At 35.2% G+C, this 16,427-nt stretch overlaps 1 protein-coding gene across 8 annotated transcripts in view; it reads left to right on the top strand.

The window, feature by feature from the left end:
• HYCC1 (hyccin PI4KA lipid kinase complex subunit 1) overlaps nucleotides 1-16,427 on the top strand; it is a 204,359-nt gene that overhangs the window by 109,768 nt on the left and 78,164 nt on the right. For all 8 annotated transcript variants that reach the window (XM_058446527.1, XM_058446524.1, XM_032759512.2 and 5 more), the window contains 5 exons: nucleotides 5,243-5,344; nucleotides 10,828-11,007; nucleotides 11,857-11,937; nucleotides 12,473-12,588; nucleotides 12,974-13,069. In XM_058446527.1, the coding sequence (XP_058302510.1) occupies nucleotides 5,243-5,344; nucleotides 10,828-11,007; nucleotides 11,857-11,937; nucleotides 12,473-12,588; nucleotides 12,974-13,069 (575 nt within the window). The remainder of the gene's footprint in view (nucleotides 1-5,242; nucleotides 5,345-10,827; nucleotides 11,008-11,856; nucleotides 11,938-12,472; nucleotides 12,589-12,973; nucleotides 13,070-16,427) is intronic.

The raw sequence follows: 16,427 nt of genomic DNA on the forward strand, positions 1-16,427 counted from the left end.
TAGTGTCTGAGGAAGTAGGTGGCTGGGGTGAAGGGCTGCAGAGGTGGCGTGTAGAAGAATAGCCAGGGTAGTTACATTGTTAGATTGGTTACATTTTGCAAATAAGTTGATTGAACAAATAAGTAAATATTTTGAGGATAATGGGAGTTAAATTTCTATCTGTCTGAAAAAGGAATTACAATCATGGAACAGCAAAAGCCAAGAACTCTAATGTGTTGTACTGGAATCATTGTGAACTCATGGGTTCTAAGTATGCATATGATATATATATATATATGTGTGTGTGTGTCTGTACATATATGCATACATATATCTCCTAGCTTTGTTCACTGGGAGGACCTAGAAACAATGGCACCCCGGTCGCAGTGAGTACACTAAGCACCCGGATCTTGTTTTGCAAATACCATCTCCCACTACAAGAAACCAGAGTATGAATAAATAGGTAATATTATTTAAGTAATATTTTATCAATATAACATTATATTTTATTATATGGGTATATTATGTACCCATATAATATTTTGGGTAGCAATATTTTGGGTAGCAATTTTGTGCTAAATATTAATAATTTTGTGCTACCAAAATATATATTATATATATATATATATTTTGTGCTACCAAAAAATATTGTGGGTAGCAATATTTTATTAACATTTTTAATAAATTTAATGCAAGCATAGGAAACTTTTCCTTTAGGAGGAGAGAGTGAAATCATGGCCTGCAGGAAATAAAATGTAGTTTAAGTAGTTTCTCCTGCCCAACCCCAAGATTAACTTTACCCAATTTTGAACCAATTTGATATTCAAATGTTTTAAATTATCTTCAAATCTGTATTATAGCCAGTTCAAGGAAGGGTATTTCCCATTCCTTGGTTAATTTGGTAGGCATTCCTGATAATTATTTGGAGTGTTATTCTAAATTGAGTTAATGTATGTTGAATTCAGCTCTATGTTTGATAAAGAGAAGAAGGTTATCAGGCAAAATCAGCAGCATACAGAGGTAATAGAATATAGAAAAGTGCTTGGGAACATGTCTGCTAAGTACTTTTAAAATTAGAGTAACGTATCTTTTGAAATCTCTTGTGTTAAATTACATATTTTTGTTAAAATATTTAAGAAAGGTTTTGGTTACATATGTATTTCTAGAAAAGCTTCTGCTTGGTTGTTTTATTTAATAACCATGATGCCAAAAAGGCCAAGTCATCATGATTGAGTAAGTGAGCTGAAAGAAACCCTTTGACTTAATTCTAATTCTCCCCAAGCTGGTTTTATGATGTTGGGCATAACCTCTCCGGGTCTCATATTTTCATCAGAAAAGTTAAAGTACTGTAAGTGGTTTACGAAGATGATTTTTAGCTCTACACTCTTCCACAGTCAGTCTGAACTCCTAACCTCACCCAACATCTCTCAGATGTGTAGAGATGAAATTTTTGAAATTGAAAATTTGGTAAAATTATTCATTGTCTGCTCTAGCTATGGACTCTGATTAGTATTTTCTTTTTTTAAAATTTGAGACAGGGTCTCACACTGTCACCTCAGCTGGAGTGCAGTGGCACAATCTTGACTCACTGTAACCTCCACCTCCCGGGTTCAAGTGATTCTCATGCCTCAGCCTTCTGAGTAGTTGGGATTACAGGTGTGCACCACCATGCCCAGCTAATTGTTGTATTTTTATTAGAGCTGGGGTCTCGCCATGTTAGCGAGGCTGGCCTCGAACTCCTGACCTCAAGTTATCCGCTTGCCTTGGCCTCCCAAAAGTGTTGGGATTACAGGCATGAGCCACCACGCTTGTCCTATTTTCTTTATGTACCAACTAAATGATTAGTCTAGGATTTCATTATTTTAAGATTTCATGAATAGTTCAAGCTCTATCTTTTCAAAGATTTATTTATAAAATATTATCTTTCAGATTGTGTTATTTTTGTTACTGCTGTGTGGTAGATTTATCTAGCAGATTTCCGGACTCCTAATTTTTTTAAATTTTCTGATAGTTGCTGAATCTCAATATGTGACTCAAAATCAAATCTTATGTGTGATGCTGTTGAACAGGATTGTTTTAATTACTGGTTCTTCACCCATCTGTCCATCTTCATTAATTCTCTACTACTCAACCCATATCACCTCCTTACATTTTTGAAAAACCATCTGTCAAATGATACTTTAGTATGAGGCATCTGTCTTCAAATTTTTTTTTTTTTTTTTTTGAGTCAGAGTCTCGTTCTGTCACCCAGGCTGGAGTGCAGTGGCACGATCTCAGCTCACCGCAACCTCTGCCTCCCGGGTTCTAGCGATTCTCCTGCCTAAGCCTCCCGAGTAGCAGGGACTACAGGCGCGTGGCACCACACACCTGGCTAATTTTTGTATTTTTTCTAAAGACAGGGTTTCACCATGTTGGCCAGGCTGGTCTTTAACTCCTGACCTCGTGATCCACTTGCCTCAGGCTCCCAAAGTGCTGGGATTACAGGCATGAGCCATCGTGCCCAGTCAAATTTTGCCAAGAATAATATACCAACATTATTTTCCATTAGGTGCTTTTCAACTCCAGTTATGCCTTCTGAAATGTGAGAAAGCTAATCTAGTATTTAAGAAGGTCAGTACCTTTGAACTAGTACAGTGCAAGAAAATTTAAATGTTTTTGCTATAATAGTATTTAAATTCATTTGGCTCTTTTAGATCTTGTTTTTTAAAGCACCATTCATGAACACATTTTCTCCCTGTCTACAGACAAAATTAACTTTTCCCACATTCATTAAATAAAATGATGACAGAATTGTGAATAAAAGGTATTATTACTGCACTAATTTTTTTTTTTTTTTTTTTTGAGACGGAGTCTCGCTCTGTCACTCAGGCTGGAGTGCAGTGGCGCGATCTCGGCTCACTGCAAGCTCCGCCTCCTGGGTTCACGCCATCCTCCTGCCTCAGCCTCTCCGAGTAGCTGGGACTACAGGCACCCGCTACCACGCCCGGCTAATTTTTTTGTATTTTTAGTAGAGACGGGGTTTCACCGTGGTCTCGATCTCCTGACCTCGTGATCCGCCCGCCTCGGCCTCCCAAAGTGCTGGGATTACAAGCGTGAGCCACCACGCCCGGCCTACTGCACTAATTTTTAAGATACCCTTCCTTTCGTTTATCAGTGGTAGCCTGGGTCCATGGTATTTTCCAGAGCTTGTCTTTTCAGAAAAACAGCTGTCTTTTTGCCTTTGGGTGTTTCCCAGAAAATATTTTACCTCGTGACGGTCAGCTAATATATAAGCTGAACATTGTAATTCATGTTTTTAACGAATGATCTAGTTTTAGCCTAGATCATATATATATATATAATAGTAATCTTTCTATTCACTAATAATTTTTTTAAAGATTTATATTTTGGTTCATTTATTCTTCAATTTTATAGTTAGACATATATATTAGACATGTATACATAGTTACATATGTTAGACATCAATGTGTTTTAAATATATATAATGCATTTTATACATAATTTAGATTTATTTTTATTCACAGGAGTAGGAATCTGCTGTTTATTTGACTGTTATTCCCTTTTATATAAATTCCCCCAGTATTAGGTTACTCTTGATCAAATGACGGAAATGGAATGTTGCCTGGAGATCTTTTGTGTCATGCTTTTGAAATATTGAAGAATGCCTTAATCTCTTCTTTATGTAAGCAGTTGCAGTAAAACCTTTTTACCCCCCTCTGGAGGACTGTGAAAGGTTTCCAAATAGTCCACATTTGCTTACCCTTCTGGTAAATAAAACTCTCTTATTAAACTTAAAGAAATTCTATTCACTTATATACCCCAAGGTGAAATATGACCCACTTTTAAAGAATCTACCAAAGTATAAGCAATGGCAATTTTTATTTCTTATTTTGTTTATCTATAATATGTTCCCTCAGCAAAGATTTGCGTATGAGGGCTTGTGGTGAGTGCTGTGGTTGGAGAGATGATAAGACAGTCCTTGCCCTCAAGGAGCTCACAGTAAAGTGAAAATGAATCAAATGTCTTTATTTTAAAAATTTATGCTGTCTAATTTATGCACACATCCACCTATACACTAATCATAACCCATATTAAATTTTGAAATACTAGGATATGAGACATATAAGGAATAATGTATATTTTAGAGTGAGTTAGGAATATCCTGAGACATGGTATCTACTGCAGGATTGCCAACGATTGACTGAAGGAAGTAATTTGGGTGAGATAGAATAATGACTTAGGAAACAGATATCGCTGAGGATGGGGTGTGCTCCAGAAGGAAAGGTTTTTATCATTATGATAATGAAATGTTTCTGTTCAGATTTCCCTACTCTTTTATTCAAAATCATCTGACTTACTACTGGAGTTTTATCTCTTCCCATTCCTCTCTGGTCATGGTGTTCGTTCTGAATAGGTGGTGCTGGCAAGCTGTGACTAATTGTCTGTATTTTAAATGGCATTAGGAAAATTCGTTTGTTGGTAGTGCAGATATTTTTTTCTCTAGCTCTGAAAAGTCTAAATTTTCCCTTCAATTGGTAAAGTAGAACAGCCTTCCCATGCTTAACAGTCAGAGTATGTAACTCCGGAGTTAATTTGATCCTGTCTCATTCTGTTGCCCAGCCTGGAGTGTAATGCCACAATCATGGCTCGCTGCAGCCTTGACCTCCCAGGCTCAAGTCATCCTCCCACCTTAGCTTCTCGAATAGCCAAGACTACAGGCATGTGCCACCATGCCCAGCTAATTTTGTCTGTTTTTTGTAGAGATGAGGTCTCACTATATTGCCCAGGCTGGTCTTGAACTCCTGGGGTCAAGCAATCCTCCTGCTTCAGCCTCCCAAAGTGCTAGGATTACAGGCATGAGACACTGCACCTGGCCTATATTCTCATCTCTAATCCCAAACTATGATCAAAGATGAAGTGTTGATGTTAGTTTATGTCCTTGTTGATAAGAGGATAAAGTATATTTTTTGTTTTATTTTGAATTTTTTTGAGATATAATTAATATAACATAAAATTTACTAATTTAAGGTAAACATGTTTACCTTGCCTTGGTTTTTTATATATTCACAGTGTTGTACAACCAATGCTAGCATCTAATTCCAGTACATTTCCATCACCCCAAAAAGAAACTTCATACCTGTTAGTCACTCCTAATCTTCTCCCGTCTGCAGTCCTGGCAACAACTAATTTACTTTCTGCATCTATGGATTTGCCTATTCTGGACATTTCATAAAAGTAAAATGTATTTTTTTAATTTGTTTAGACATTACCAGAAACATCTTTACCAAATTATGCCACAAATTTGAAAGACAAGAGTTCTTTAGTTTCATCTCTCTATAAAGTTATCCAAGAGCCACAAAGTGAGGTAAGTACTTTTATGATTTATTGTGCTAGTACTATTGACTTGATTGATTTTTAATTTTTTATTGTGAAATAGATATAAAAGGGTAAGAAAATGTATATGTTTAAAGAACAATACTGAAATGAACTCTAGTGTACCATTCCCCAAGCCAAGAAATATAATTTATTACCATATTCCAGAAGCCATCTCTGAACATTTTCTCTCTTGCTAGAGGTAGCTTTGAAAAGTCTATGTCACTGCATTTCATTTTATTCATTCAGCAAGTATTTGAGTGCCCATTATGAGCCATCGGCTATGCTAGGCAATAGAGAATCAAATTGAGTAACACATGGTTTTTATCCTGAAAGAGGAAAGTGGGAGAAAATAAGTAAACACATGGTTTCAAGGCAATCCTTAATCCAGTCTACGGATAAGCACAAGTTTTCCAGGTGGCAAGTTAAAAGAATATTCCATGCAGTGGGGATAGTATACGGAGGCTCAGAAAATGCAAGTCAATTAAAGAATGGCACATAGTTTAGCCTGGCTAGTGCCTTTCCCAGTCTTTCCTCTTGCCCCACTACCACTCTTTATTTTTTCAGATGGCTAATTTAGATTTTTTTTTTTTTTTTTGAGACAGGGTCTCATTTTGTTGCCCAGGCTGGAGTGCAGTGGTGTGATCATGGCTCACTGCAGCCTTGACCTCCCAGGTTCAAGCGATCCTCTCACCTCAGCACCCCCAATAGCTGGTACTACAGTTGTGCACCATCACACCTCGCCAATTTTTGTATTTTTGGTAGAGATGGGGTTTCACCATGTTGCCCAGGCTGGTCCCGAACTCCTGGGCTCAAGCAATCCATCCACCTCAGCCTCCCAAAGTGCTAGGATTACAGGCATGAGGCACTGCGCCTCACTAGCTGCCCATTTAGTTTGAAGGTAATAAAATAATCTATACTCCATATTCTGCTGCCTGTAAATCCTACCATTCATAGTAGAAATAGAAAAAACATTGGAAATAGGATGAAAAGTAAAAAGGTATGGCATTTGGAAAAAGGTGGATAGGCTAATGCAGTAGTTAACAAGAGAGGGTAAGGCTGTGATAGGAGCTGAATCTAGAAAGCTAGGTTTAGGACGTAACCATGGTGGGCCTCAAATTCCATCTTTAGCTGTTTAGACTTTTTTTGCACTGAGGGGTTAGGAAGGTGGCTATGTGGAGGATAGATTGGCAAATGAAAAAATGGGGAACGCAAGAAGACTAGGAAGCTATGACGGTAGACTAGGAGGGAGCTGTTGAGAACCTAAACTTGGGCAGTGTCAGGAGGGGTGGAAAGAGGTATGGTAGAAGAGAGGGATCTAAAGTACATAATTCCTTTTGTACTTGAGTTTGATTGATGGCGTGATAGACTCTAACAGCAGATTCAGTGGTAAAGTAACATATCCTGGAGTCCAGTCCCATATGGATCTATGTATCTCTGGGATGAAACTACCAGAATTGAGGGAGGCTCTTCTTTTGAGTAGTTAACCTCTTTTGGAGGGGGTGTAGAATATCCCACTCCTACTGGTTATACTATAATGCATATCATGAATTTTAGGTGCTGAAGGGATTAGGGAGTATATTGAGAAGCCAAAAAACTTTAACTGGAATAACTGAATTGAACAATCATATTTGTCTTGTCTCTTCCTTCTCCCCAAAGCTTCTTAACTTGTATAGAATGCACAGGTAGACTGTTTTCTTGAAGGATTTTACTTTTTAAATATTGAGTGAAAGCTGTTTTAAGGTTTTCCATGTTTGGTTTAGAATTATTTCACCAAATAAGGTAAGTATAGCCATGTGCTTTATGTTTTTTAACAAATTAAATCTTGTTGATCATTTATTATTTATTATTTTGAGAAGCTTAAAAATTATTCCTCTGATGAAGTATGTTTTAACTAGGCTACTTTGGAAAGTGTTTGTAGGATAAATTTATGATTGGCTAGATTAGTTTATAGCATTCCTTTTATTCAGATAACTCTAGTGAATATAGCTGTAATGGTTCAGAGCAGTGTTTCTCAAACTACTAGTGATGATGGACCAGTTTTTTTAAAAAATTATAATCTGTCACAGATATATATGTGTATCTAAAATACATGACTAACATGCAACTCACACCATGTGTGAAGCACCACACAGATTTGATATTCCCTAACTGATGTATACTCTGATAAATCTGCTAATCACTCACTTGGATGTTGTAACAATATTAAGTTGCTATAAAAGTTTCTAAATATTTCCTCTCAATTTCTGTATTTATATTGTTGGAGATTGGTAACAGTTTGTGGATGATCCTCAGGACCACAGTATCCCAAGCATTGGTTCTGGTCTTGCATGTTAGTTTGTTTCATGCTTTTATTCTGGTTCATGTGGTGAAGACAGTGTGTATTCTGTATTCTTAAAAAAACCACTCGCTCTTTCAAATATATTCGGAAGTGCTTCCAAAATATAACAGTGTGATCTACTTTAACATTGTAACCTCCCTTTTGCTGTTTAGAATATTTTGTGTCTTAATTTGAAAATATTCCTAACAAGTTGATATTATTGTTTTCCAGAATTTTTGAAATTTGAGATATTGTTTCTGGTATTATTTGAAGTTCAACAAATTTGGCATTTAAACTTCACTAATAGTACTTTTTCATTATTCAGTTTTATTCATTTAATAAATATTTATTAAACACATATAATGTGTCAGGAACCACTTAGGAAGTATGAGAACAAAATAGACTAAATTCTTGATGTTGTAGATTAAAACTTGTCTTCTAGTTAGTGAGATAGACATTAAACAAATAGCTAAACATATAATACTATGTCAGTTAGTGATAAAGCTATAAGGATAAATAAAATGAATTAAGGGAAATATGTGTTGGGACTGAGGAAGTTGGCGATTGACTCAAGATCCAAACGAATTAGGAGTTGGGGTGGAATCAGGGGCAAGAGTCTTCCAGGAGAGGGAACTGTAGGTGGAAGGGCCCTGCGATATGTGATGTGTTCAAGAAACTTATAAAGAGGCAGTTTATATGGGTACAGTGCAGTTTGCTTAAATGGCGCTAGTTTGGTTGACTATAACTTTGAGACAGGCCTATGAGTAGAGGTTAATACTAGTTAAGTCTGTTATGAAATCAGCTGTTTTTGAAAGACCTACGTAAAGTCTCCTTGGAGTTCTAGGAGTCGGGAGTCCAGAGAGTGGAGAGGTCTGGTACCAGTAGCTGCTGGTTCCTGAATAGTAGCGTTCTCCAACTTTTCCGCATCCTTTTCTTACCCAATGTTCCTGAGTAATTGTTCAATGCAAAAAATTTTGCAAGATTTTCCTTCTAAATTTACCAAAACTTGACTCTTTTCCTGCTTAGTCATTAAAGAACATTTTCCTTACTTAGTCACTAAGGAGCATTTTTGAGTCATATGCCTGCTACCACTAGAAATCTCTCTTATGATACAGACTTGTTACTTATGAATGGATTGTTGTAAAAATCCACTTGCAGCTTAGTTGTTTTAGAACTCAAAATATGTTTTTCAGTGGAGAGATGACACATGGTGACTAGGTTCTCATTAAACCCATAAAAGCCCATTTAACACATGTAAATATACTTGAGGTACAGTCTCTCTTAATAGTACTGTAAAACCTAACCATTGTAAATAATACAGTTTCCATGAAAAAAAAAAAAATTAAAATATGCAACCCAGACACCAGGAACACAGCAGGTTCTAATGCTCCTTTGCTTGCTTCGAATATAGTCAAGTGAGATATGTCAAACACTGTCTATATTTCCCACGCTGTTTATCATTTTATTCTTCCTGACATTTTTCAGGTATATTAGTAAAGAAGTCAAAATACCTGGCTCCAGGTCTGACCCTTGTGAGTCATGTGATTTTGGTCATAGTGGATAGCCTCTTTGTCTTAGTTTCCTTCTGTGGAAAGCGTGGATAATGATAGTGTTGTGGGAATTTAATGGGTTTATGTATGTGTAAGTACTTTGTAATCTGTGACACACTATGCAGATACTGATATTTATCTGTACTAATTTCAGATGCATAATTTCATCTAACCTTGTTGCAATATATTTCTACCTCCCCTTTGAATCTGTCTTAAGTTATACTTTCGTATGGCAAAAACTCTAAATTTTGGATTTTAAATGGGTTATAAGGCCTTTTGAGTATGTTTTGATTAAAATTATATGTTCATACAAACTGTCTTGAATAAAATTTCAAATAAGATTTCATAATTTTGCAATGTTTGTTAGACTATCTCAACTGATTTAGCTTTCTGAGGGATTTAGAGATGAGGGATGTTATGCCACAATTCAAGATTATTGATGTGGGTCCACAAAGAAAATTTTACAAACTCCACCCTGAAAGCTAAATATCCCTAACCAGTCATTCTTTCTTCCAGCCACCTCTATCCCCATTCCAGATTCCTACGCTAAAAACTTTTCTTGTTGTCTCTGAATGGGATGACTTTGCCTCCTGCCCCTCTGTTTTTCTGTTACCTTTCCATGGCCACAGTGGACATCTGTTGCCCTCTAAAGACCATTTCAAGAGTGGAAAAAGTATTCCTTGTGGAAGATTAACTGTCAGAAGTTAGGTAATTTTTCAATAGGAAAGACTAGTTTGACTTAGTCAGTGTTTATTGAAGTATAACTTTTGTTATACCTTTTATAAATAATACTGACTTTAATTATATTCAGTTTACACATTTCACTTACTTGAAATCAAAACATCCACTGTAAATTAGTTTCTGTTCATTACCATTATTGGTTGTAGAAAATCTGTTTAGTGTATTTAAATTTGTTGCCTTAGTGAAGTATAGTTCATTGGATATATATAATAAATAGCCTGATAATTTGCTTGAAAAATCAGTACCTTGTGAACAGTACCTTGTGAATCTCTTAACATATTTGATTATGACTTGTGTGCAATCATTGTATAGGCTTTAAGAGAATACTTACCTATAAGAGGGTCTTACCTTGCCTATCTGATTTTTTAAAGCCCATTATAAAGTTACAGTCAGCTCTATTAACTGGATAATGTTAAGAGTGTGGTGGGAGAGGAAAAGGTTGTAGATGACTCCAAATTATGTTTAAAATAAAATTACAGCAATATTTAGATTATCCAGGGCCAATTAGTCATGGTTACAATAGGGGTCTAGATCCAGGGAGGTCTGTAGTTATTTAGCCCCCCTATGCACCAATGATTGCTGCCAGATGCTGCCATATAATAAACTCAGGAGGAGGGAGATATGACAGTAACTACCTAGGATTCCCATTCAATTTCTTCAACCCCATAGTCAATCCTTTATATATTGGCATGTGTTTTACCAGGAAGAAAGGATATTTTAGGAAGAAACTCCCTACAACTTAGCTATTTTAAGAATTTAAAAAGATACAATTTTTACTAATCTGAGAAAACCTTTTATACTTCATATAGTAGTTCCATTCAAATACAGTCCAGTTCTTGAATTAACATTTTGTCTTTCTTCCAGTTGCTAGAACCTGTCTGTCACCAGCTCTTTGAATTCTATCGCAGTGGAGAAGAGCAGTTGCTTCAATTTACGCTGCAATTTCTCCCAGAACTAATTTGGTGCTACCTTGCCGTCTCAGCCAGCAGAAATGTGCATAGCAGTGGATGCATTGAAGCTCTTCTTCTAGGGGTTTACAATTTGGTTTGTATTTAATGGAGTTAACAAAATCTTTTTTGACAAAATCGAATATATAACCTGTACAACTGCTTTTCATTTTAATAAAGCTAGTGTTTGTTTTTTCATACATCAAATGACTTATAGCCCATTCTTCCAAATATAACTTTCTGGGGGTTGGGAGACATACAAGCATATATGTAATTATGTAACTATACCTTTATGGATTGATTGAAGGTTGAAAATCAGACCATTTCATTTCTTTTATAGAGATATCTGAAAATATCAGTGTTGCATTTTAAATTTTGTAAACTTAAAGTCCATTGTCTATAAATGATCTGTTTCTGACCTTCACAGAAAGTTTGGGAGAAAAGATTTACTCTAATATTCACCAATCATAGTTCCATAAAATCTAGACTGTCTCCGGAGTGTACAAGATTGTTTTAACATACAGCTTGCATTACTAATAGAGTTTGTATATTAATTCGTATGGTATTCTAGATACTTAAGTTTTGTACCTATCAAAATGGAAAAGAAATGTAAGGTCATTTTCTTCACATATTTCATATTTAAATGATTACTTCACTTAGCAAATATAACTTGTTACATGAGGAAGATCAAGGATTATTAAGACACTGTATCTGTATCTCAGCCATCCTGAAAATTATGTTACATATGTTTTTTAAGTGGAAGGATGTACAGTTTAACTACCGATGTTGATGAATAATAATGGATTATCATGGTTTAAGATTTTAACTTAAAATTCCTTTCTATTCAGGTATTTTTCAAAAAAATGTTTTAGACTATTTAAATTTAGTTTGTAAATTTATATGTAAGAAAGTATGTATTTTAATATATTTTCTTTCACTTCTATAGGAAATAGTTGACAAACAGGGACATACCAAAGTATTGAGTTTTACGATTCCATCTTTATCCAAACCATCTGTATACCATGAAGTAAGTGACATTTTATCATAGTAAGTTTATTGACCCTAAGCTTTGATATTGCCACAAGTTATAATCTAGTTATTTAGGAAAAAATTTGATCAATTTATTAGTACCTGCAAAAGTATAAACACCCAAAAGTATTTACTATTTCCAAATTGAGATAAGAAATCAAAATAATTGAACATCAAACTAAAATCTGCTAATAAGAGATCTATTGAAAGTATTCTTTTTGAAATATTTTTTACTCTTCCTGATAGATGGCTACTTGTGTGTGTTGGCCAGGGGGCTGGGAGGGGGTGGTGGGTGGGCAATTGTGTATTTCCATGGTAGAATTTGTGAAATTAAACTACTTTTTATTTCTCATTTGTGGTCTGTTTTAAAATTAGTTATTAAATCTTTGAGCAGAAAATTTGGTAGGCAACCTAAATATGTTTAAGATATATGATGTTCTTCATGGTAGCTTTTTTAGTGGTGTATATATATTCAAATATCACCTTTTCAGCAGAATAGCTTTTTTTTCTTTATTCAAATGTCTTTTCTCTAGCCTTCCAGCATTGGGTCCATGGCTCTGACCGAGAGTGCACTATCCCAGCATGGTTTGTCAAAAGTGGTATACAGTGGACCTCATCCTCAAAGGGAGATGCTGACAGCACAGAATAGGTATACCGTGGGGATAAAAATTCTTATCTTACTCCACTGATTTTTTAAGAAAATTATTTCAGTAGACTTATAAATAATGTTTAATGAGTTGTGTGTGACAATTTATTTGAATATTGAGTCATTTTATACAAGAGAAACAGATTTAGATTTGTCACTGTGCTTTGCTTCAGGTGTCAGCTGGAACACTGAATTTTAAAGACAGGTTTCATATGGCTGTTACTTGGAAAGTCTTTTTTTCCTTGTAATTTTTCATTATTGGTATGCTTATACTGTGCAGGTCTGTTCTGTAACATTATATCTCTCCCCAAGGAGTGCCCTCTCCCCTATTATAGTTGACTTCTTAGAATTCTAAAGATTTGTTAATATTCTTTTTGTTTGTCTTTAGGTTTGAAGTGTTGACATTCCTTTTGTTGTGTTACAATGCTGCCTTAACCTATATGCCCAGTGTTTCTCTTCAGTCACTGTGTCAAATTTGTTCAAGGTAAAGTAAAATTCAAGTGCTTCTAATATTGAAATATATGAATCTATGATTGCTAGTCTGGTACATACGTAAGTTATTTTTGTTTTGTGTAATCATTTGTTTAAAACATTAAATAAGTTAATAATGTAAAGCTCAGCCTACCCAACACATGGAAAGTTCCCTATAATTGATAGTCACAAAAAACATGATAAAGGGCTGGATGTGATAGCTCATGTCTGTAATTTCAGCACTTTGAGAACCTGAGGTGGGAGTATTGCATGAGCCCAGGAGTTCAAGACCAGCTTGGGCAACATAGCAAGACCCCTGTCTCTATAAAAAATTTTAAAAAGTCAGCTGGGCATGGTGGTGCATGCCTGTAGTCCCAGCTACCTGGGAGGCTGAGGTGGGAGGATCGCTTGAGCCCCGGAGGTTGAGGCTACAGTGAGCTATGATTGCACCACTGCACTCCACTCTGGGCGACAGAGCAAGACCCTGTCTCAAAAACAAAGAACACAAACAAAAACAAGAACATGATGAAGAATGTAAAGCTGAATAACATTTAAATTGACTATTTAATCAGAAAAGGGTTATAGTATATAGCTAAATGATACAGCTGTTATGACCTTTCAAGTTTTGGCTTGACCTTTCAAGTGGTTGGCTTCTTTTTGTTTGCATTTATTTATTTTTACTGTGCTCTAATTGGGAACTAAGAAATAAGTAAGAGATACTGGTTCTTAAACTTTTCTTGTTAAAAGTAAATTGAGCCAAGGGGTTATAAAATAAATTATATCCTTGAGTGTAGTATATTCACATTTTAAAAATCCTGATTTAAAAGAGTAGTTAATGATAGTATATATGGTATGATTTCCTGATTGGCTGAATATGACCAGAATATTAACAATGATTATCTCTAGTTGGTGGAATTGTGGTTTAATTTTCTCCTTTGTGATTTTTTTGTGATTTTCTAAATTTTTGGTAATGTGAATGTTACTTTTTTTAAAAAACGAGAAACAAAACAAACAAAAATAACAGATTATTCCCCTCAATAATTCAAGTAAATAGATATTATAGAACTAAGGAACTTGTGGAATAATTTCTATTTGAGGAATTTATTTAGAAAATGCAACTTATCCTGAGTGTATTAGTCCATTTTCATACTGCTATGAAGAAATACCTGAGACAGGGTAATTTATAAAGGAAAAGATGTTTAGTGGACTCACAGTTCCACATGGCTGGGGAGCCTCACAATCATGGTGGAAAGTAAAGGAGGAACAAAGGCACGTCTTACATGGCAGCAGGCAAGAGAGCATATGCAGGAGAACTCCCCTTTATGAAACCATCAGATCTCATGAGACTTACTCACTATCGCGAGAACAGCATGGGAAAACCCGCCCCCATGATTCAATTCCCCCCCGCCGACTGGGTCCCTCCCATGACGTGGAGATTATGGGAGCTACAGTTCAAGATAAGATTTGAGTAGGGACACAGCCAAACCATATCACAGAGGGAGGGATCATTGAGCAATACTTAGGAATGAAATGAAAACAAAATAAATAAAAAATCAGAACTTGATACTGAATAGGATAGAAAGCCATGCAGAATCAGCGGAGGAAGAGAATTCACAAGACAAAGGGCTTGGTAGAGAAGATAGAGACGTGAAGTCTTTCAGGTGTTTTCCAATTAGAGCATAATTACATTTCCTAACCTTAAAAGATGGTACCAATGGTTCATCTCTCCCACTTACCAAGTCGTTCTAAGGTGTTTTTTGCTTTAAATTGTTTAAAGGCAGAAATGTCCAGACTTTTGAATTTCACAGATCTGTAAAATCTCAAAAAAGGTGGAACAGCTGTGTTATTTACAAAAGTGTTGCTAACTTTTTATTTTGCCAAGTCATTATATTATAAATATCTACCATCAACATTATTTAACAAAAGGGAGACTATTTTAATATCAAAAAGGTGGGAGGGTGGAAGGGAAGGAAAATAATTTATAAATTAAAAATGGGATAAGTTTAGCTTTCCTTGCTTTTCATTTCACTATGGTCTAGTGAAAACTCTGTTATCGACTAAAATGAGTATAAGGACCAACATTCAGAAATACTGGTTTAAGGAGTAACAATGCAGCAATTTTCACCTCTAGAACTTAGAACACACTGCAAAGTCCAGGTCCTACTTTGAAGCAGTGTATTAGATGGTAGGATCCAGGAATGCCTATATATGTATCTATTTGTATTTTTATCTATTATATATAAATGTATTTTTTGAAGCTCCATAGATGTTCTAATACAATGCCCAACGACTCTTGACGTTTCCCTGAAACTACTGATGGAAAAGTTAGAAAAGAGCATGTGTCACTGATTTTTGTCCTATCTAACTCTAATGTAGCACATTCTAATATAATTACTTTTACATTATGAGTAGAAAATTCCTAATATACCAATTTTACCTGACCAGGAAACTGAATAATTCTTCAACAGAGAACACAAGTAAAAACTGGCTTTAAAAACAAAGAGAAACAGATTATTTTAAAACTAGCCATAGGATTTTGGCCAAGGAAGTTTTGGTAGAAATAGATCAATTTATACCACAAGAGAAATTAATTTCATATAAATGTCCACCAGCTGTAAAAAAAAAACAAGGGTGGGGGAAAAGATCTAAGTAATTTAAAAGACTTAAGCTATCTAAATAATGCTAACTCTTAACTACAATGCATTATATTAGAGGAACTCTATCAAATTTATCATTCCTGTCATTTTTAGTTGTTTATGTTTTTAAATTTTCATTTTAGATTCCCTATTAACTGTATTCTCAATGACAAAATCCAGTTACTTATTTCTCTTACTGGCTTTCTTAATCATTTATCAGATATTCTAATTAGGAGATTTTGTACATTTCTAAGAGGAAAAGAATTATAAAACACTTTTGTTAATCATGTTAAGCCTAGTTCATATCTATGGAAAGAAAATTGGTTACAGAACTGTGGTGATAAGTAAGTTAGAAATGGTTATGCCAGTTAAAGTACAAGAGCTTCTTAATGATCTTAGCACTAACGCAGGTTTTCCTGAAGATGAAAGTGATCCTGCTGTTACATGGGCCATCTAATCCTGTTTGCCATGTGATAGTTGTTTTAGATTGCTGCTCAATTTGGTTGATGATTATACCAAAATGATTGACTGGGTCATCTAGGAGAAAGGATACATAAATACAACCAGAAAAAATTCATGGGATATATGAACTAGATTCAGTGACAAATGTGTTACAGTCTTTTTTAATCTTCTGATTTTAATTAGTTATGAAAATAATTAAAACAATCTTGAACACTTCCCACCCTCCACCTATGCTCACACAAATTCATTCTACTGAGCAAAAATCTGTTCAGT

The sequence above is a fragment of the Hylobates moloch genome, unplaced genomic scaffold (assembly GCF_009828535.3).
Source record: "Hylobates moloch isolate HMO894 unplaced genomic scaffold, HMol_V3 SCAFFOLD_1, whole genome shotgun sequence".
NCBI lineage: Eukaryota > Metazoa > Chordata > Mammalia > Primates > Hylobatidae > Hylobates > Hylobates moloch.